This window comes from Gordionus sp. m RMFG-2023, chromosome 2 (genome assembly GCF_954871325.1).
Source record: "Gordionus sp. m RMFG-2023 chromosome 2, tfGorSpeb1-WG-v2, whole genome shotgun sequence".
Lineage (NCBI taxonomy): Eukaryota > Metazoa > Nematomorpha > Gordioida > Chordodea > Parachordodidae > Gordionus > Gordionus sp. m RMFG-2023.
The window spans coordinates 53,449,508-53,473,798 of NC_088776.1; the positions used below are offsets into that span (position 1 = coordinate 53,449,508).

General features: G+C 24.6%; 1 protein-coding gene across 1 annotated transcript in view; it reads left to right on the forward strand.

Moving 5' to 3' along the window:
* The window catches only part of LOC135924463 (uncharacterized), a 48,388-nt gene that overhangs the window by 18,335 nt on the left and 5,762 nt on the right, over positions 1–24,291 (forward strand). Inside the window, exons 16-27 of the mRNA XM_065459519.1 lie at positions 3,276–3,293; positions 4,990–5,007; positions 5,064–5,084; positions 6,395–6,415; positions 7,644–7,664; positions 9,636–9,656; positions 10,317–10,337; positions 14,761–14,778; positions 15,290–15,310; positions 19,896–19,916; positions 20,472–20,492; positions 21,857–21,871. Of these exons, the coding sequence (XP_065315591.1) occupies positions 3,276–3,293; positions 4,990–5,007; positions 5,064–5,084; positions 6,395–6,415; positions 7,644–7,664; positions 9,636–9,656; positions 10,317–10,337; positions 14,761–14,778; positions 15,290–15,310; positions 19,896–19,916; positions 20,472–20,492; positions 21,857–21,871 (237 nt within the window). The remainder of the gene's footprint in view (positions 1–3,275; positions 3,294–4,989; positions 5,008–5,063; positions 5,085–6,394; positions 6,416–7,643; positions 7,665–9,635; positions 9,657–10,316; positions 10,338–14,760; positions 14,779–15,289; positions 15,311–19,895; positions 19,917–20,471; positions 20,493–21,856; positions 21,872–24,291) is intronic.

Below are 24,291 nucleotides of genomic sequence, written 5' to 3' on the forward strand. Positions count from 1 at the left end.
TTATATTATCCTGTTCGAAATTGATATTTTTTTAAATATGATTGATCATAACAAATTTTACATGATGTTATAAATATTTATAATATGCCAAATAAAATTATATCCCCCCCCCCTCTACAGAAGAAAATTCCTGGAATATTTATTTGTACAAATAAATAAATGGTATTAGCATGTTCCCTTTCTTCACAATGCATGCATTTAATCCACTCTTCCCTTTTCATATTTGAATAACTCTTCCTTCTCGTAAATTTTTTTATGATTGATGAAGTAATTTATAATGTAACTCGTTAATTTTAAAATATATAAAAAAGGAACAAATGACATTTATAGATATCTTGTCTTATTCAAATGGATAAAAAATTAATAAACTCTCCACTTTTTAAAGTGGGCAGTTTACCAATTTATAGCATTTATAGTTGCCGTAATTATTAAAGGCCCAAATTAGGCAGGTTTGACTGGTTGATTTCTTTATAAAATAAATTCTGTTGTCCTCAAGAGAGAAATTTAAAATATTTAATAGCTCAATGACAAGCCCTAGAAATATTTTAGATATTTTTGGCTTTAATTTTCCCACCAAAATTGATCTATTCTCTACATACTCCAATTTTAGCAATCATAATATAAAATTTTAAATAATGTTTATTTTTTAATAATAGTCCAATTAGGTAAATTGTTATATTTTTATAGTATTTAAAAAAATGTAAAACTTTTCTTCAAGCGGCATTTCTGATTGATCCTGCGAGTAAAAGATCCTGAATTATAAATTTATTTGTTTAAATTATATATAGTTTTTTCTTATGTTTGTAGACAGGGATGTAATTATTGCTTATTGGGAGTTCTATATTTTTTAGAATATATATGTTAATAATAAGATTTCTTATTATTATATTTGATATGTATCCCAGGTTTGAGCGGATCTGTTTTATGTATTGAAACCATAATTGATCGGGCTCAGGTTAATTTAGTTAATGTATATGAATATACAAAAATTTTTATCAGTTATTTTCATATATCTGTTAATAATTACTTATATATACAATATCTTTTATATTATATTAGTAAATGTAGAAATTCTCTTTCATTTTTCAACATAATTACTTGGTCTTCCATATGGTCCTATTATATCAGTATGCTTGTCAAAATTCTTGCCTACGGAAAATCTCTTCATGCTCTTCGACATTTTAGTGTTACGAGCATGATATATATACTCATATCTTTATCAATCTAAATATTTTGATTGCAATTTTGGTATACTTTCCTTGAGAAATATGTCTTGATCTATTTAGAAATATAGGTTGTTTCACCGTTTTATGTAATTTTCTTCTTGGCATCAAAGACAGTGTCTATTGTTATAATAAAAAGTTCAGGGCACATTTTAATAACGCATATGTGGGGAAGAAAAAATCCCAGTTTTTCAACCAAAATAATTATATATTTTGTTTGATAATTACATTATAGTGTGACTTTTGTCTCTATTTTGTATTGAATATGAATATTGGGTTAAAGAGTTAATAGTTTATGATTCTTAATTATTCATAGAGTGTAACTTCTCTTTAAAACAATCTATATACACTTACATATTTTTTTAAAAAAATGTATCTTTTAAAGAAAGACAAGATATAAGATATTTTATCTTTTGCTAAATAGAAGTAGATACAAGATGTTATAATTAAATCATTAATCTGTTTCTTCTGCACAATAAGCCGTGAGGTGTAAGAGATGGTCAATATAATACAGAGATTAACAAAAAAATCAATATATTGCCACAAACTACTAAAAAATTTATGTGACCCAACAATAAAATAGAAACGGAGATATATATAAACCAACCAACAGAAATACTTAGTTCCAATAAATGTCATCAAATTATATGGCTTCTTTCTTCTCAGATTATTTTTTAAACAAATATAATCAAGAAATATTTAAACATAATTATTTTTATACCAAGTATATTGTACACAATGGGAAAATCAAAATGTTGAACAATGAAATATGAATAATATTTTATTGCACCCTATAAAATAAGCTAATAATTATTTTTAAAATAATGAATATAAATATGGAGAAATATTCATAAAAGATGACATCAAATTTGAATACACTATTAAAGTTGGTATATCATAATAAAATATCAATGATTTTTAACTTGAAATATAAAGGTAGGAAAGAAAGGGCAACAAAATTAATGTAATCCTATTATAAAATAAATATTAAATTTTTTAAACAAAATAATAAATATATATAGCTGTTTTAATCTTTTGTCAAGATAATGAAAAAGATGCAAGATTCTTCTGAAAAGAAAAAGTTTCAGATATGTGAATCTTATTAAAAATGTGCAATCTTTTATCTAAGATGAAAGTATTTTGGGTATATCTAACTATCATTATTTTTATCAAATCTAATTAGAGTTAAATTTGTTATAAATTCTTCAAAAGAATTAAGAAAGCATTTACTTATTTATTATTAAATTTTTGTTGTATAATTATAACTATATTTTTGTTTGTATTTTGAAACAGACGCAGCTGGTAGTAAATCTATATAAAATATATTTTTAGAATTTCAAATTGATATTGGCTCGGTTTAATAATTCACGCCTTAACCATTTAGAACTCTTAATCCGAATTTTAAAATCAAAATAATATCCTTTTAAATAAATTAATTAAACAAATTTTCTTATTTAAATGTTAATTAATTGTTTAAAAATATAAACAATACATTTTGTACATAGGTAATTAAAAATACATAGAGTAACACTTTTTGAAACAGGATCAATATATTTTTTCAATAACCATAGAGATGCAATAAACAGGGATCAGAATTTAAAAACTGTCAAATATTAAGTGTAGCAATTTCATACCATAATCATCTCTATCACAACAACGTATTCATGGAAGAACATCTTCAAAAAAAAATCCTGGAAACCTTGCGAAGGCTTTTATTTAAGACAAACAAATTATGTTGTTGTATAAACTCAATTACCCCCTAATGCTTACAATTTCCAATCCTATTTTTAAATAAAATTCCTATCCTATTTTTAAATAAAATTCCTATCCTTTTAAATACTTATATTAATTTTATTTGATAAATTTGGATGTAATGTTGCATATTTAATATTAGGCCCCAGCTTCAGACCGATTTGTTGTGTTCTAATTAATTTTTGAACTAATGTTTTATATTATTTCAGATGCTAAAAAAATTTATTTTTAAATAATTTTATATTGCATATTTATATTTTAAATAATTTTATATTGCATATTTATATTTTAAATAAAAAGTTGAAGAAATTGCTCCATGTAAGAATATCTGTTTTATAAAGACTCTTATTTAATCGCTTTGGAATTTTTTTTAATAAGCTGTCCGAATAAATAGTTAACTCTAAGAAAAAATACTGAATGCCCAGAATTATTTTTTAATGTTTGGTAAAAAAAAAACTAAATTGCCCATAAAAGATAATAATTGCTTAAATATAAAACTTGAAACGTTTAGATTAAAAAATGAATCCCTAAGAAGAATATTCCAAACGCTCAGAATAATTCACTTAATTGCTAAGAAATATTTTTTCAAGTTAATGTTGGCCCTTCCGGTTTATTATTAATAAAAATATTAAATATGACTTATTTTCATTTTTTTATAAAGCAGAATCTTTATAAATGTTTTTCCTCTATATAGAATAACACTGGGCTGTAACCTAGAATGATTATTAACTTTTTAATTCAATATATCTTTTATTACACTTAACCATAATGTTTAAAAATATTGTCAATCTCCATATCGCAGATCCGAATATTAACAATGACGATTAATAAGAATTGCAATCAAAGAATATATTTATTTTATTCCATTTAAATTCTACCGCAAGATATTTTGATTAAATATATTTTTTTTTTAAATATGACTTCCCTTATAATTATAATGATGCAGATAATTAAATTTCTTTCTTTCTTTCTTTCTTTCTTTCTTTCTTTCTTTCTTTCTTTCTTTCTTTCTTTCTTTCTTTCTTTCTTTTTCTTTCTTTCTTTCTTTCTTTCTTTCTTTCTTTCTTCTTTCCTCTTTACCCAAGCTCACCTTGAAAACTTAGAGTTGAGTAACAATTTAAACAGATCATAGATTTTTGATATCCATATCGTATTATTATAGTAATAATATTTAAGATACCTAACCTTTTCACCCCCCCCCCCTCAAACTAATCACTAAGGATATAAATAAATGGTCACCATGAAGCCAACATATTTGCTTTGATAACTACCATTGTCAAGATGATTTTTTAGAAAAGTTTTTAACACCCCCACCTTTTAGGACTTAAATCAAAGGAACTTGAATTATTTTAATAACAGTTACATACTGATTTTTTAACCTTTATATTGATGCCTTTGTCGAAATACATTTTTTAAAAAAATTTAACTACCCCACCCCCCTTCCCCCCTTAATCTAGTTTTGTGAAAATGATGATTCACTCAGCTTTCATTTGATACCCTTCATAGATTTTTTTAGAAATTTTTTTTAACATTTACACCTCACGAGATTCAAAATGGTAAAGATTAATGTTAATAACGCTCAAATATTTAGTTCTCATTAGATACCTTTGATGACATATTTGTAATCAATAAGAATCCTTAGTTGTATTTTAATTCTGAGCAATTAAGGAAATTCTGAAGGTTTCAGTTTTTTTCAGAACGAAATAATATTTTTTATAAAAATAAAAAATCACTATTATACTATAATTTAAAAATTATAAAATTTAAAGAAAGATAAAACAAAAGAAATAAATATCAGGAAAGAAAAGAAATTAAGAAATTATTTCATAATGATATTAGAAAGTTATTAGCAAAATGTTATTTCAGAATTTAGAAAATTTGGAATAATTGATTAATAAAAGATAGCAAGAATTAATGACTTTTAATTATGATTTTTTAATATATTTTTATTATGTGTATACTAATATATTATATCGATTTTTCTTAATATATAATTAATTATAATTTTTTAAAGTGGTAGAAGCTGTTCCAGGTAGAATATTATTTTTAATAAAATAAAAAAATTGTTTTATAATTTTTATTAACAAGTGATAGGAGAAGTTGCTGCTGGTAAAAATATTTTATAAAAATGCACTTAAAACTTGTTTTCAAAATAAATTAAAATAAATTCGAAAAAAATATTGATTTCAAAATATTAGAGGTTCTTTAAAGTGAACCTTCTTCGGACGGTTGATTTTAACTAAAGTTTTCAGAGTTTTGCCAGGTCTTGACTGTAAATTATATAATTATTGTCTGGCCCGGCCTTAAAATTTATTATATACGTTGCCCAGGCCGGTCTGTTAAAATTTATAAATGGCCCGGCTTTCAGGCTTTCGGAGCCAATCAGGGTTTTGCACTAACTTATATTATAAAGGTTTCCATATATTTAACATATTATGTTCAATATTTTATGAAGAATCCTGATCAAGTGGAATGTCATATATTTGTTGCTTATATTTAAGTTGAAGCCCAGCTTCATTTCTGGATTGTTAATACAATCAATTAGCATTTTTAATAGTTTTGATGAGTGGCTCTCTTTTGACTCTGTTATATTTTAATCTAATTCCTAAATCGTTCACATTTATTTCAAAAAAATTTGATAGTTTTGTAACCTTTCCTAATTTTTTTTACCCTTTAAATGATGATATTATTTTTTTGATTGGGAAAAATATTTGGTGTCCAAATGATATTTCCAGCAATTTATGTGGAAAGATAAAATTTTCTTGTTCGGCTTATAAAATTAGATTTTTATTGTTGTAATTTTAAAACTTTATAAATCAATCAATATCGAACTAATATCGGCCATTAACAAAAAATCACTAGTAGAGATCATTACTAAAAATCTGACGATTCCTGAATAATTTTACCGTTCTATATATAATAAATTTTTAAAATTTTATGAACAAGTTTCTGGGAACTAGTTTGCTTCTAATTAACAATCAGTTTTAAAGGGATTGCAAACATTTAACAACCTGTTTGGACCATGCGTAGACCGTGACCAGCCTAGCGCTGATAGTAAGTTTAAAAAAGCAAAATTTTTCTTAGTACATGGTTGCTCAAAATATAAATGATTCAATGTATTATCTATAGAAAGATTCACATTTAGCAATGAAGAGGCTGGAATATATTTTAGAATTCGTAGAACACTTACCTATAAATTCAGAAAATTTAGCATTTGAAACATTTTTCATTTACAATTTTTTTTTTTAAATTACTCGAAGATTCTTAATAAATCAAATTTAAGATATATATTTTAAACATATTTGCATTTCAAACAAAATATTACTTTTCTTAACTTACACAATAAATTTCAAAATATGACTGGTCAGTTGAAGTACGAATATAATTCTTACAAGATTATAATTTATATTATAAACAAGTTATGGAAGATATTGCTCCAGGTAAGAATATGTTTAATAAAAATCATAATATTTTAATTAAGATAGATCAATTATACAAGATATAAATCATTAATGCAGGCTCAATTTACACACTGTATATTATACATTTATTTCTCACATCATTAAAAAGTGAAAATAAGAAATATGATTCTGATACTTAGCTAGTGATATTTGGTTTTTGAGCTAGGACAGTTTTAAACAATGATTAAGACTTTATAAATATTTTTTTCCGGATCCTGTCATTTTCCTCATTTTTTAAAAAAGAAGAATAAAATTTTTAATTAGCATGAAATGTTTTAAATTAATTGTTAACTTAAAAAAATTAAATTGCAAGACACTATTTTAACAAATAAATTAAAGAAAAGGAGAATAGAAATATATAAAGCTCATTAAAATAAAGTAGATCTAATTTTTTTATCCTATTCAATCATTCAATTGGCACATTATAGATTTGGTCATTTATTTTTTTAAAAGTCATAATCGATGCCAACCTTTTAAATCAGAATTAGGAAATTTTTTTATGAGAATTGAGATTGATTCTAAAGATTTAATAAAAATATAATTGTTTTAGTGCTGAATTTATACCAATTTTTTGGCAAGGATGATATTAAAAAAATTACCAATTACGCATATGTGTAACCAAATTTATAACCATGGAAGCTGTAATGATTTTTCTTTGCACAAAAAAATTTGTATGATTAATTATAATGTCATTGCTACATAAAACTGGAAAAAAATATCAACTCACTATTCTTAATTAGGATTGCTTGTAACGCTTAGAAATTTTATTTAAATGGTTTATCTTAGAGTCCACTTCTTTTAGGGTGACCTCCCATCTACTTATTACGTTTATTTAGTCACTTTTTGGCTTCATTAAAGTTTTAAATCATTCTTTTATTAATAATTTTTCCCCTAATCATACATTTTTATAATATTTAATTCTTTATATATCAACTTTTTTATATATAAAATCTTATACATTTTTTAAATATTTATACTATTGAAATTTTTATACTATTTTTAAAAAGATATATTTATAGATCTTATACTTGTAAAATTATGAAACTATTGAATATTTTGGAAAGTAGAGTAATTGTGTTATTAAATATTTTTTATTAGTATTAAATTCGTCTTTTAAATGATCAACCCTTTTTCAGAATTTAAAAAAATAAATATGAATGAATATTAAGTAAATTAAATAATTTTATAATTTATATTTTATAACAAGTGATAGAAGAGGTTGTTCCAGGTAAGAATATTTATTATAACATAATATCTTAATGAAAATATGTGTCGTAAATGTTAAAGGATCATCAAAACGGGTTTATATAGGTCTTAATAAAATATAGGTATATTAAAATTTTTAAATACTAAAAAAAATATCCAATAAAAATTTACAAAAATAAATATCTACTAAAATTATTAAAAGGTAAAGTAAATGATTGACAAATAATTAAAATATTACCTTAAATTACAAAGTTGAATCAATTTAAGATCATCTTAACGAGCCAATGTATCCAATTCAAGAAAAAAGATTCCTAATCAAAAATGATTTTAGATAATATTTAGAAGGTAATTTTCTCCCATTTTTATCTAACCAAAAATTTAGTTTTTAAAATACGATCTAATTTATTTTGAAGTATAAATATAGATTCTAATGTTAAGAGAAAAAAATTTCTTATCTATCTATCTGACTATCTCTGGGCCTTTTATATATTTTTATGATGGATTCCTTTTAAAATTTTAGCGTTTCAGTTTTACTGAACGATTATATTATTATTTTTTCTAAGCAATTCAGTTTGTATCTGAGCATTACAAAATAATTCTTAAATTTTTCATAGAAATTTTACTGAGATTTTGAATTTATTTTGAGCTGAAGAGGATATCTTTTTTCGAATTTAAGTTTTTCTTAACCACCATTAAATAGGGGCCAAAAGAATTTTAGATAGAAAAATGGAAGAAAATAAATAAATTTCTTCTATCAGAGGATGCGCATAATCAGTCCTGAATTACGGATTGGAGTTAAATTCTATTATCCTAAATATCCATATGGCTCAGGAATAAAAGTTATTATAATTAATATAGACTAATCTTGAAAATATTTTTATAAAACCCTGGACTAGGAATGCCGAGTTTTTAAAAAATAATTTATGTACAATCATTTACTGCTCATATCTTACTTATTTACTCATCCCATTAGATCAGGTCTAACTTAGTAAAATGATGAATATTATGATTATAATCAAACGATATTTTAATTACTTTTTATAAATCTATATTAAATTTTATGTTTATAAATAATTTCCTAAATTACTGACGGCCCATGACTTAAACCAAAGTTTATGTTGATTTACATTGCAGTCAACAGATATATTAACTGTCATTTTTGACCCCATATCAAATTTATAAATCCCCCACCCCATTCCTCGTGATAAAGTTTTACTATATAAAATCAAACTGATTATCACTGCCATAACATTACATCTTAATTAACTTTTGTTGCTATTGTTTTTATATTACACATCTTTTAAAAATGCTTATGAACCCCTAAAACTTAGATTCGCTATAAATACCTGGCAAAAGATAATTCAATTACCTTTTATTTGATGCTCGTATCCAATCAATTGGTTATGAAGTTAATATAATATTTTGTTAGCCCAGAAGATCTAGACGTCCACTAAGATTATGATAAACATTAGAGTCAAAAGATATTTTAATTTTCTTTTATTTCATACCCATTTCATATTATATTATATCTTTGCCACCCTTCAAACCTTCCCTCAATCAAGGTAATACTTCATATCAGTAAAAAGATATTTCGATTGTATTTATTTGATAGAATATCCCCCTCCCTTAAGTCTAGACTTCTTAAGAAAGAAAGGCAGACCTTGAATCGGATAGATCATTTGATGAGCTTACGATTGAATCTCTATATAAGACATACCTACAAAGGATAATCACAAAATATGTTTAAAATAATAATAACTTAAATTCTTAAATAAGAAAACCTAGTATCCATTAAAAACCCAAGAGTTATGATCTCCTTAAAAAATATGACATATATAAAATAAATAAAAGAGAAGAAAGATAAAAATAATAAAAAGAAAAAATGAAAAGGAATAAAATTATTAGTGGTTAAACTTATAATATCATTATCATATTTAAGTTACTTCCGATTTATATAATATAATTAATTTAATCTACAAATCTTCCTATTAAGCTATAGAAGGACTAGCCCCAAGTATTAAACATTTCATTTACATATCATATTAATATTAAAAATTAACAAATTGTTATAATAAAAAACTATTTAAAGTATTAAATTACATTTAGAAATAAAATAATAAACTTGATTAAAAATAGTGTAAGAAATAAGAATAATATAAAGATTTAAAAGAAAAGATAGGGATAATGACAAATGAAACGTACCTTCAGAATTTTGTACTCTTTGAACTGATAAATTCTAAATATATTTCCTCTAAAGAGCTTAATTTGTAGACCTCTAGAAGGAAAAAGAGACTAAATCTTCCAACCATGAGTCTAGGGAATCTAGTTATAAAACCAGAATAATAAGTTTATTATGAGATAGATATTTATTGATTTTACTGAATATTATTATAACGTTGAATGTTTACGAAGGAATATAGTCAATCAGCTTTCCGACTTATTTATTGTACCATCGTCGAGTCTTTCGCGATCGACGAGAGGAAGGTTATTTGGTCATACATTGGGAATTCAGCTAAGATGACTGATTTGAAACGAACTATCCTAGCTGTGTTGTGATGTTACAGCAACGAATGACTTTTAAGCAATTTAATATTAAATATTAATAATTTTATTTTATTTCAGATTTTTAAAATATAATGAATTTTACAAAATTTAATAATATTATAAAATTAAGTTGTAGAAGAAGTTGCTGCAGGTAACCAATATAGTTCCATAAAGATATTTTCTAGATATTAATTTTAAAAAAATATATATAAAAAGAATAGAAAGAAAGAAAATAAAATAAAAGGATACAGGGATGCGAACCCGACAAAATTTTTGCCCGGGTTCGGTTCGGGTTCGGTTCGGGGTATAAAAAAAAGGTGGGTTCGGTTCAGGGAAATATTTTTGAACCCGGGTTTGGTTCGGGTTCGGTTCAAGAATTTTTGAGTTGATAAAAAAAATTCTATATTTAAATCATAATAAAAAACTAGACATAAATTTGATATAAAAAATAAATTTTTTATTTTATTTATAGGCAAATATAGTTAAAAATACAAAGCATATAGTCATGTATCAATTTTAAAAATTTTGTTTAGACGTATTAGCATAATATCTTCCAAGAGTTGTTCACTCATCCTCGATCTATGTGGTGAAAGAATGAATTTCAAATGTGAAATAGATCTTTCAACGCTAACCTATGTTAAATGTATATTTATATGTGAAAATATGATAAATTAACTTGGGTTGCAGGAACAGCAAATAAGATTTTAGATAAAATATATAATTCAGGGTGTTCCAGCTTAGCAGACTCCCAAAAATGCAAAATATTTTTTTTTTATCTAATCTTTTATAATCGCTAAATCCAGTAATTATTGTAAGGATTTATATTGTTTATATTTAAATATTCCATAAAATAACAATTTTAATATAAATCTAAAATAATTAATTTACTAAGCTTTTAATTAACCTTGTATCTTGGGTCCAGGTATATGGCACCTAAGAGAATTTTGTTCTTTATAAACCTTTCTTCTCTGTTCTTAAGACAAGAATATAGTAATTGAGCAAAATGGTATGGATTTTTTTCCAGTTCGATGCAGCATCTTAACCATGCTGCATAAAAATCTGTCAGTGTTAACTGTTCAGATTGGAATTGTTTGGTTGCGATTTTTAGCGGTTTTAAAATTTCAACAATCGTTATTATCTCTTTCCAATCTTCAGTCAATAAATAATCAGATTGCTCTGAAAAAAAATCTTCGATATTGGGTTTTAGTAAAATCAGCCCTTCTAACATATCATGGGTTGAATGCCATCTGTGGCAATCTAACACAGGCTCAAAGGAGTTTCATATTTTTTAATAACTTTTGGTAAGTGGGATGTCTTAATTTTAAATTTAGGATCCTAGCTTTGGTGATAATTTTATAGCATCTTGAAGTGCCAGCTGAAGTGTGTGAGCTGCACACCGTACACTATAAATCGGATAGGATATAATAGTTGATAAAAAAGTATTTTGTATATCATCAATATCATATTTATATACATTTACATTCATATTTTCCTCATCTGCTGATTCACTCCTTATATCATAATCAGTTTCAAGTTGCAGGAGCTTTATAGCTCTTAAAAAATTACAACCATTATCAGAAGTAATTGTGTATATTTGTTGAATATTAATTTTAAATTTTAGTAAAGTTTTTAATATATTCTCTTTTATATATTCTCCTGTACATCTCACTTTCAGCTCTACAATTCCAAGAGTCCTCAAATTTATAATGGACTTTGATATAAATTGAATATTTACACCAAGAATTGACCTATCTAGTCGTTGAACTGCATCAACTTTTAAACTTATTAATTTTCCTTCTACCTCTCTCGATATTTTGTCTCTAATTGATTGGGCTGTTTTATTAATAGTTCTGGATAAATTTTTTTTGTTTATAACCAAATTGAGCCCAGATAGGAGTGGATTTATAATTCTTTGAAATCCCGAATCTTCAATAATTGATAAAGGCCGGCCATTTACAGTAACAAGTTCTAGTATAGAACTCATCAAATCATTAGATGATATATTTATACTTATATGCTTTTTTGGAAAAAAGGTTTCTATATTAATTTTAGGTTTTTTTGCCAATAAAAATTCCTGATATTTGGTTTTTTCATTTAAATAATTTAAATATTCATTGTTGTGATTTCTTTCCAGGTGTCTTTCTAAATTTGACAAGTGATTACCAGACATTTTTACTTTGCAATATGAACATATTATTTTTTTTCTATTGCATTAAGGGTAAAATGCTTATCAAATATGACTTTATCTTTAATCTTAAATCTATAAAAAGAGAACAATTTTTTTAAATAGCAATGATTTCAGAATTAAAAAAGAGATATTTATAAATTTAATTTCATTTATAATATGCACTTCATTAATATCTTGTAAAAATTAATCTGAACCAAAAATAAATGATTAGCATATATAAATTTTAAAATCATTTTAATAAGTTCACAAAAACTGCTCTACATTTAACAATTTTTAAGTTAGATGTTTAGAATTTTTTAAATTAACAATATAATAATTTTTACTTTGATTTGTTAACCATTTTCTTCTAATTAATAATCTTTAAGAATAATAAGATAAAAATTTAAAAATAAATGGCGTAAATTAATTCAATTGTTTAATTTTTTAACACTCCAATAGGAATCGAGAATAAATTAAAAAATGGCATAAATGAATTAAGTTGTTTAAAATTTATTAACACTTCATTTAATTGGAAATTTGAAAATATAATATTTGTATTTACATATATTATTATATGATTTTAAATAATACACTGAACCCGGTTGAACCCGGGTTCAAATAAAATTCTTGGGTTTGGTTCGGGGTTTTGAAAATTTTATAAATGGGGTTCAGGTTCGGTTCGGGTTCAGAGTTTTTTTCTAAAAACCCGGGTTCACTTCTCCGGGTTCGGGTTCGGTTCGAATCCCTGGATAAGAATATAAAAATAGATTATATTTAATAAAAATTTAGAAATTTAGAGGGAAATATTTCATGAACTAAATACTTCGGGATGAATATAATTATGAAATTAAATGGTATATTTTGTAAAATTTCACTAAAAGTTAGATAGGATTTTATTAGACTTAAATGATAAAAGCTTCAAATTTTCTCTATCAAAGTTCAGTTTTTTAAAACTGAGCATGTTGGAATATATTTTAGTATAAGTAAAATAGATAATATATATACCCTATAAATTTAAAAAATTTTAATATAAACAATTGAACCATTTTTAATTTAATTTTTTAAATTTTAAAATGACAGAAGTTCTTAAGATGAATAACTTAAATTTATATGGTAGATATGTATTTTATTTGCAAAAAAGGATATAATATTAGTATAAAACGAATAGGTATTATCTTTTTAATTAAAATTAAATATATAACAAGTCGGTTAATTAATTTGAGCGCCGAGAAGCTGCGTTCTGAGGATGCCGTGGTAATTGGAATGGTTAAAATAATCCATAATACAATGGAAATATTTGTAAGGTTACATTTTACCTATTAGTGTTAATATAGCTTAAAATTTCCAATGGAGATTTTATATGCATATTTAATATAGTCACTAAAATTTTATTATTATCGCTTTTTAACGTATCCTGATCTGATAATAAAACAATTAATTGATAGCATTTTTTCTTTAACTCGCTTTCAGGCACATTCTTTAATTATGCTAACTTTAATTGCTTCAAATGAATTTCTTGCTTGATCTGGTAATACATTAAAAAATTTAATCTTATATTATTTTTTAGGAATTAATATAAGTGTGTCATTTTTGTGAGAAAATTGTTTTTGATCCGTCAAGGATGTACAACTTTTCTATCCTCTATTCCAATTCGATGGCAAGCTCTTTCGCTGAGTCAAGGAAATACTGAAATGCGTTTTCCTTAAAGATATTTAAAAAATCTTGCATACTTTCTATAAGTGTATAGCTCTTTCTAATTCAATAATGTCATTTTGCATGACCTTATTTACTAGATATACCTAGGCTAATGTATCAAATTTGATGACAAAAGTTACGAAAAAAGGCAACTGTTTTAATTTTTTAGCCAATAAAATGGCTTCTGTTCAGCATTAGTTGTCATTAGTTTATTTAGGATACGTCTATTAGTACATCATAAATATCCCCAACCTTAATAACCTTTACACTCTTCAACTTACACTCACATAGCGTTTCAGGTAGAGCTTTTATCGTAAAATTATTTATATTACCCTTCAAAATTTGCCATCGATGAGTCGATACAGAAAAGAGAATATGTATTTGATAACACCAAAAAATTATTTAGAACTAATGATGCATGCCATGTCACTAAATACCAGATTTAAGCTGTGACAACCACAAGCTATAAAATGCGTTCCGCAATTAATTTGTAATTTTTGTGCTTGAACCCTTTTATTACATACTCTCATTCGATTCATTGTAACCTTGTCCACGACAATTTTTATCTTTTATCCTAATATTTTAGATAATGATAAAATTGCTTCTACCAAGACTTAACGTTTTAGTGTTTTAAAAAAATATATATTTATAGATTTTATACTTGTAAAATTAAGAAACTATCAGAACAATTTTAATCTTCATTCTTATTAAGTAGTAGAAGAAGTTCCAGGTAGTGCATATTTTATTTATGTATTTTATTAATATTTATATTAAAAATTATATAAACTATTAAAGAATTTAAAAATTAAAATAACACTTATTAAATGTGGTGTATGAATAATATAAAGATTTAAGAGAAAAGGCATGGGAAAATTATAAATAAAATGCACCTTCAATATTTCAATTTGTATTCCTTGAAGTGATAAATCTCATATAGAAGAGTCCAAATCATAGGAAAATGAGGAGGCTAAGGAAGCTAGCTATAAAACCAGTTATGATTTATCTGCTTTTTCAACTGATTTATTGTAGCATTATTGGGGCTTAAACGATCGAAGAGAAAGGTCAGATATCATACAGAAAATTGGGTAATCAGCTGAGCTGATCGATTTGAAAAGAATGATCTTCGCTGTTTTGTGATGTTACAGCAACGAGCGACCACTTAGCATTTAAATATTAATAATTATTTTTTATTTCAAATTTTGAAAATAGAATTAATTTAACAAATCTTTATAATGTTTAAGTTGCAGGAGAAGGTGCTGCAGGTAAATAATATTGGTTTCATAAATATATTTTATAGATATTAAATTTTAAAAAAAATATATAAAAAAGAAATATAGAAAGAAAAAGAAAAGAAAAGATGGAAGGATTGAAATATAAAAATAGATTAAAAGTTTTAATCTAATATTTAAAAATCAGAAACTTAGAAGGAAATATTTCATGAACGAAACGCTTTGGGGTGAAATAATTATGGAATGAGAAATAATATATTTTAGAACCTTACGGAACTTCATTATATTTTTTGGATTTAAATGATACAATATATTTTCTCCATCAAAGTTCAGATTTTAGTATTGAGCATGTTGGAATATATTTTCGAATCTGTATGACAGATAATATATATTCCCTATAAATTTAGAATTTTATTATAAACATTTGAACCATTTATAATTTACAATAGTTCATTAAGTTAAAAAAAATAACATATTGCAGTGACGAAGCGTCAAGTTCACTATTAGGGAATCAATCAAAAAAAAAATTTATTTTTATTTTGGTCAAACTCAAACCATAAAAACATTAAGATTTATAAATAAATGGTATATTCGTCTTATTTTTTGAGTAAAATGATAGTACTACATTATAAAAGTTATTGCTAGATTTTAAATTTTTTTAATAATTTTTTCTCAATCGAAAAGATAAATTCGATAATCGATTTTGGCTCATCCTGTTTCTGCAATAAGATTTGATTCTTTTTAAAAATAAAAACCTCCGTTCTGCACTTGCTGTTGTTGAAGCCAAAGTTAAGATGAATTAGCATAATTTAAAAAACTCTTTAAAACTTTTCTTCAAATCGGTGCATATTAAAATTCAAGTATTTCATTAACATTCTTTTTCTTTTAAATTCAACATCCCGAAACACTACCTTTAATTCGGTTTCCAGCTTGTGTAAGTCGAAAAATTGAGAATAATTGTCGTTTAAATTATCTCATAAATATCTTGGTAAATTTTGATTATTTGGAATTTACTAATATCTAACAATTCGACGAATTTAATATTTTGTGTAAGACATATGAAATAGAATTAATAAAATCATTTTGAATATCGCTTGATAGTCCAATAAAATCTGCACTATTTCTAAATGATGCATCAATAGTAAATTATCTTCTGCGAGCAAATAAATTAATTCAATATTATTTCCTCTATTTACTGAATTAGAAGATTCATCATCACCACGGAATACGAGCTCCTGGATTCTAAGAAAACATATAGAATTGATCAATATTTTGAATATTTCTCTATTTAATTTTACTTTAGAATTATGCTGTTCTATTGATATTTTGCGCATCGAATCTATCATTTTTTCAATATGATTTTGGCCAAATGTTTTAAATTGAATCATCGACTGCAAATGAGCGGTTGACATGCCATTTAACTGCTTTGAAAAATTAATCATATTAGAAAATCTTTTATCACACCAAACATATTTTTCCTTTGGGTATAATAGGCATGACCAACAATATTGATAATTAGAAAATTCACATCATGTGAGCCATTTATATTTTTCATATTTATCGATAGAAAAATTACGGATGCAAGTTTTGATTTCTTTTTTTAAGTTTTGGAAAATTGGTTTTGGTCTTCCATTTTCAGTAATCATTTTTTTAGCATCGAAATTTCTTGTAAATGATAATGTTAACAAATTTTCAATAATACAATTACAATTATTAAACATTTAAAAGGATTATAAAAAAGAAAAATTTTTTATTTTCAAAAAGTAAGGAAAAAAATATTTATAAAAAATTTCTTTCACTTTTATTTATTAAAAAAATAAGCATTTTTTTATTTGCTTCCCCAATGCTTATTTTTTAATGGTAAAATTACACAATACCATGGCATGATTTTATCTTTATTTATTAAAAAAATAAGCAATATTAAATTTGCTTCCCTCATGTACATTTTTTTAACGTAGTAAAAATAATAGTTAATTTTTTAACGTAGTAAAAATAATAGTTAATTTTTTAACGTAGTAAAAATAATAGTAACTTTTTTAACGTGGTAAAAATAATAGTATTTCTTGGTTAATGATGCTTACTACCAAGTGAATGTATGGAAATATTCTAATTATCAACCTAATTTGCTAAATACCGACCAAAATTTATTAAAATGTAATAAGACCCTTATTATTTAATATATTAATACGAAATCACGTGGTCGAGTCCGGCCTTCTATATATCATCCCCCCAAGGATGGAACCACCAAGTTAGAATAAGAAAAAAAACATGAACATTCCAGGGATTCGAACCCGGGAGCATGGGATCAGTAAGTCAAGCTCTTCTAGGCCATAGAGGTTTTCAAAAAATCACGATTTTTCAAATATATATTATAAATATATTTGGTAGTGCCTATCCAAATGAAAATGAACAAAATTCAAATTTGATAGGTAGTACCTTAAGGTAGTAAGCATCATTAACCGTATTTCTTAATATAGTAAAATGATATTAATTTTTTTAACGAAGTCAGTTTAGTTTATTTAGCATAGCAGAAGATTATATTAAGTTTATTTAAAATTTTGTAAAAAATTTTTCAAGGGAAGCAATGCTTCCCTTGCTTCTATGGACGCTTCGTCACTGACACATTGTTAGGGAAAACCTGAACACTAACATAAATCGTTTTGGTTAGTTGAAAAAAGATTAAAAAAATATTATTTATACAAGATTTATTAACAAGAGGTAAAATAAATATCCTATGATAGGAATATGTTAGATAATATAACATTTTTATTATAATAGATAAAATCATACAAAACATAAATAATTAATGAGCAGCACTGTGCCAAGATTTTTGGTTAAAAAGGGCAAAAAGTAATTTGGCGGCCCCTCAAAAAAACACAAATTACCTATTATTTGATAAATTTTCGCATAGTTAATTTAAAACATCACTTTATTTAATTTTATTCATAAATGAATAATGCACATTAAAAAAAAATAAATATAATTTTAAATTAATATATTGAAATTTTATTTATCTTCCTCGTCTTTTTATTTTCAAAAGAGGATATTATGTTAGTATAATCTAACGATTTAAAATTAAAGAGAGATTAACAAGTCGGTTCTGTGCCATATAGGATTGTAGATTTGTTTTAAATAATTTTAACTTTGAGAAGCTGCGTTCTGCTGATACCACGGTAATTGGAACCTTAAAATAATCCTTGATACAATGATTATAATTGGTTTTATTTAAGCTATTAGTGTTAATTACGCCTAAAATTTCAATGGAGGTTTTATGGGATACTTGTCTAATATATTCACTAAAATTTTAGGAATAATATTGCTTTCTAACTATTCTGATTTTTTAATAAGCATTTAATTGACAGCATATTTCCTATAGCTCTCTTTCAGGCACATTTATTAATTCTGGTACATTGAATAAGAATTCAAAATGATCTTTTAAACTCTTTTAATGGCTAAAAAGGTTCCCCTAAGAATTTCTTGCTTGATCTAGTAAAATTTAATTTTATATTATTTAAGAAGGTCATATATAGACGTGTCATCTACTTCATAAGAAAATTGTTTTTGAACCCTCCGTCTATCAATTGATATTATTGAAGGAAAGAACTGCTCTTCTATACTGTGCAAGCTCTTTCCCTGAGTCAAGGAAATTCTGAAAGCTCTTTTCCTTAAAGTGATCTAAAAAATCTTGAATACTTTTTATATATGTATAGCTCTTTCTAATTCAATATTGTCACTATGCATGACCTTACTTACTAAATTCACCTGGGCTAATACATCAAACCAGAATACAGGAGTTACCAGAAATGGGAACTGTTAATTATTTTCCAATGAAATGACTTCTGTGCACCATTTAAAGTCAATAGATTTTTTAATATGTCTATCAGTGCATCTTAAATATAAACAACCTGGAATCTAATTGCACAGACCTCACCTTACACTCATTGCGTTTTAGATAATGGTTTTATCGAACAATTTATATTATCCTTAAAAATTTGCTATCGCAGGGAATATATATTGGAAAATCATAATATTTTGCCCCCAAGATCACCTGCCCACTAAGATGAAGATCAACATTGTAGTCATAAGATATTTTAATTTTCTTTAATTTCATACTCATATCATATTATATTATAAAATTTCCTACCCCCGACTCAATCGTCCTTCTACCAAGTTAATACTTAATATCTACAAAACATATTTCGATTTTATTTATTTGATAGAGTATCCCCTCCCCTACTCCTAGACTTTTCTTTAAAGAGAGAAAGATTGACCTTTAATCGAAAAGATCATTTAATTAGTTTCGATTAATTCTCTTTATAGGACATACCTATTTTCGTAATGTCAGTAAAAGATATTTCATAAAATATATAAGTTAAAATAATAAGAACTTAATTTTTTTAAATAAGAAAATCTAGTATCATTTAAAATATAAGAATTTTGATCTCCTTAAAAAATATGACATATATAAAATAAATAAAAGAGAAGAAAGATAAAAATAATAAAAATAAAAAATGAAAAGGTATAAAATTATTAATGGTTAAATTTATAATATCATTATCGTTTTTATGTTACTTCCGATTTATATAATATAATTAATTCTACAAATCTTCCTTTTAAGCCATAGAAGGACTAGCCCCAAGTAATAAACATTTCATTTACAAATCATATTAACATTAAAAATAAACAAATTGTTATATAAAAAACTATATAAAGTATTCACAAGGATTTGAAAATTATAATAACAAACTTGATTAAAAATAATGTAAGAATATAAAGATATAAGAGAAAAGATATGTGAAAATGACAAATGAATCTTAGATTCGGAATTTCAATTTGTATTCTTTGAACTGAAAAATATCAAGTATATTTTCTGTAAAGAGCTTAATTTGTAGGGCTCTCGAACAAAGAAGAGGCCATGTCATTGGACAATGAAGCTAAGGTATCTAGCTATAAAAATTGGAATATTTATTGATTTTGCTGAACATTAATACATGGTTGCTATTGATTGTTAGTGTAATAATATTTACTAAAGAAGAACCCTTACGATTTATCCGCTTTCCAACTAATTTATTGAAGCAATATACGATCAAAAAGAAAGTTTAAGTTTCATATGAGTACTCAGTTGAGATGACCAAATTTAATTTTGTTTCAGCTTTATAGAATGAATTCAAAAAAAAAATGATATAATATTAAGTTGGAGAAGAAGCTGCTGCAGGTAAATACTATTTTCATAAAAATATTTTCTAGATATTATTTACAAAAATATATATAAAACAAGAGATAAGATGGATGTATAAGAATATGAAATTAGATTGAAAGGTTTAATCTAATATTTAAAAAACCAAAAATTTAGAAAGAATATTTATAAACGAAATGCCTGGGAGTATATTTATGGAATATAAGAAGTTTTAAACTTTCGAATATTTCTTAAACAGTTTATTAGGATTCTATTCCAAATATATCTAAACAGTGCTATTAAATTTAATGTTTTTAAAAATTATCTTTATCATCACTTATCACCAGTCAAAATTTCTCTTCTAGATAATAAGTTTTAAAAAAATAAAAAATCTTGTTAGTTATAAAAATTAATTTCATAACAGAATATTCAATCAACTAACTATTATTTTATCTTATTATCACCATCTCTCACTTTGTTCATCCCCTATGCGTTTAAGGATTTTGATATTGCACCGCTTGAATGTTCGGTCTAATAATTCTTTCTTTTAAACCAATAACCTGAAGATGTCACCATATTTTAAACTCATAAACATAGATTGCGAATAGGAAATCGAAAGCTCCGGCAAAATCTTAACCTCATCTTTTAGTTGAACAACTGAAAGTATCTATCATGTTCAATGCTGATTAGAAAGTATCTGTCTGTATATGCTCAACTTGTGTCACACTCAGGTTGAGAAAATGATGGCTACACTTTGAACATAAAATTCTCGTATGTAGACACTACCCAAGACACTGCACAATCAATATTATCATATCCTAGGTCTTAAAAGGAGCCACATGCGATACTTTTCATAAAATTAAACTTTGCACAATGTCTCCTAGAAAATTTCTTCCATTTACCACATTTAACATTCCAAACTTATGCTCCTTGGTTAAACGTTAAATATGTTGTACCTATAGATTTAATTAAGGAAATGAATGGCTTATAAAATATAAATCATATTTTAAAAATATATATCATATTTTACAAATAAAAATCATATTTTATATAAAATAAATAAGAATCGTTTAAAATATTAAACCTTAATTCCAATCAGCTATCTCCAACGTTTCTTAGCCACTCCATTATATTGAATATTTTAAGGTTTAAATCTAATAATCAATTTAATTAAGATATTTAGAAAATAAAATATGATATTACTTAATCTGAGCAGAAACATATATTTATTTTAAACATTTTTCAATTAATTTTTTTCTTTTTCCATTTATGGAAAACTAGTAATTATCTCATTATTATTCTTATGCATATATAAAAGTTGTATGATTTTTGGTAGGATGTTAACCATATATAAATATTTTTATTAAATACATTTCAAAATAATTTTACATAATTTTATTTAGAAATACTGTTAATGAGTAATATTATTTATATAATAAAAAAAAATAACGTTAAGAATTTAAGTACTATATATATTTACTTATTAAAAAATTTAATAAATAATCAAATATAATATTTTCCTACTCATTTTCCTTATCTATGAGTAAGAATAATTATATATTAGTTTTTTTTATATTGTCCTATTAAAAATTATTTGTATAAATTGATCAACAACTTTTAGTTTATAACGAAATCATTTGAAAAAGGATTTTTATATTAAATTTGGATACAATTTTAGAAAGTTAACGCTAATAGTGCTTAATGTTTTTAAACAATTTGGTTTTTAGCTGGATAAAAAGTTCGGTAGTAGATGACTTTAATAAAATTTTTGAGAATAGTTTAAAATTGATAGTGCTAATTTTATTTATCCACGAGGTAAAATATATTTTTTAAAAGAAATATTTATACTAGATAAAAATTTAAGGGTAAAAGGAAACTATTAAAAACTTTGGGGATATTTTGGCGTTAATATTACAATTTTCTTTACTCCATGATGGAAATAAAAGTAAAATTAAGAGAATAATATTTATCTGTATTTGTAATACCCATAAATGGTGGGTTATTTGGTTATAAATAATGTTAAGTGTTAAGATGTTCATATATATTTCATAAATCTATGGGCAAACGATTCATATATTTACATTTATATATATATATATATTGCGCAATTATGAAATATAACTAATTAAATATATCCCACACTTGCAATGATAATATTCATTCTTAATGTAAACATTTACAGAAATTTGATGTTTCTAATAGATTGAAATTATAATTCCCTCAAATTAACTAACTTATATAGAATATTAGAGTAAAAACTTAAAAGATGCTGATAATATGCATATTCAACAATTTTGTTTTTAGCAAATCTCTTTTTTTTCAATATCCGGTAAATCTAGAAAGTTTATTTCCATTTACAGTCAATAAACTGGACATTTGAAAGAATTTATTATATTTGGAAACTGTCAAAGGAATTATCTATTTACATATATTTTTAATCGGCTGAAAAGAAGTACATTACAAAATGGGAAATATACAAGTGGTGAATAATTAAAGGAATATATTTCATTCCAATTGTTAATTTAATGTGAATATATATATGGTTGTCTGGAGAGTTAAGTCTGAACTATTGACAAATCAATTAATCTATTAAAGAAAAATGGCTTAGTTCTAGTTTTGCGGTCCTTCAGCATGAGCCTTCGTATATAAAATATCTTTTCTTGTAATTTGAGAAGCAGTCTCTATCTATTTACATGATCACTAAGCGAAATCGGGAGTGAATATTTCTCAAATAAATTTTATTCTTCTGGATAATGTTATAATTCATCTGTTGAATCAGGTTAGTGTTATTAAACGGGTCGATTTGAGGGGATTTTTAAAAACCGCTAACATGCCTCATCGCTAATAGATGTCCAAACTGTTGCGCCATCGTTGAGCAAAATCTTTAGCCCTGCATAATATTATTCTGGAAAAATATTGAGTTAGTCGGTTTTAAAAATTGGCTAAAATACAACACTAGATCAGTTCTACTATTAAAACATATAAAGAAATTTAAATGAAAGTTATAATTCAAAGATATCTAAAAATAAAGTGCATTTCGCAAAAAATATCTCTATTGTCCGATTTAATAGTAAATATTAAGCAGATTTTTCATTTAGAGGGGAGACTTTTTCTTTTTAGTTATAAATTTTACAAATCTAGTAAATATTTTAAAAATAACTAATAGGGTTGGGTTGAAAATCATCTTTTTTTCTCAATTTGAAACGATAATAAATATGTATTTAATTATATCTACTCATGCCTTATTAAAATATATATAAAATGTCCTCTTTTTTAATGAGCATGATAGCATTTGATATTGAATTTTACATGTTTAATATACTAAACCTATGGTGTTGAGTATATATTCAAATCTGTATATAAAAAATACACAGATCCAATTCAGAATTTAGCCCGTAAATTCTGTTAATATGGTATGATTTAAAAAATCGGGCCCTAAAAATAAAAAAACCTAGAAATTAGAAATTTAAATTATATAAATTAACCAGTTAAAAAATTTTAAAAATTAATATTTACAGATAATATATATAATATGGCCTGGCCATGAAATAATGAATCAAAAAAAATTTAATCAAGTTGAAAAAATAATTATATTGAAAATATTGGGGCAGGTTTGAAAAGAAAAAAATCTTCAAATCTGAACTTGATTCAAAAATTCTGAATTTACAAATCTCTGATATAAACTTTAAAAAAAATAATGTATATCATCAACTTTTAACTAAAAATTATTTTCTAGTTCAAGAGGGTAATAAAATTAATATTTTATGATACTCAACCTAATGGAAATCATGTGATTCATACACAAGATTTTTGAAAATTTGAAATTTTAATTTTCACA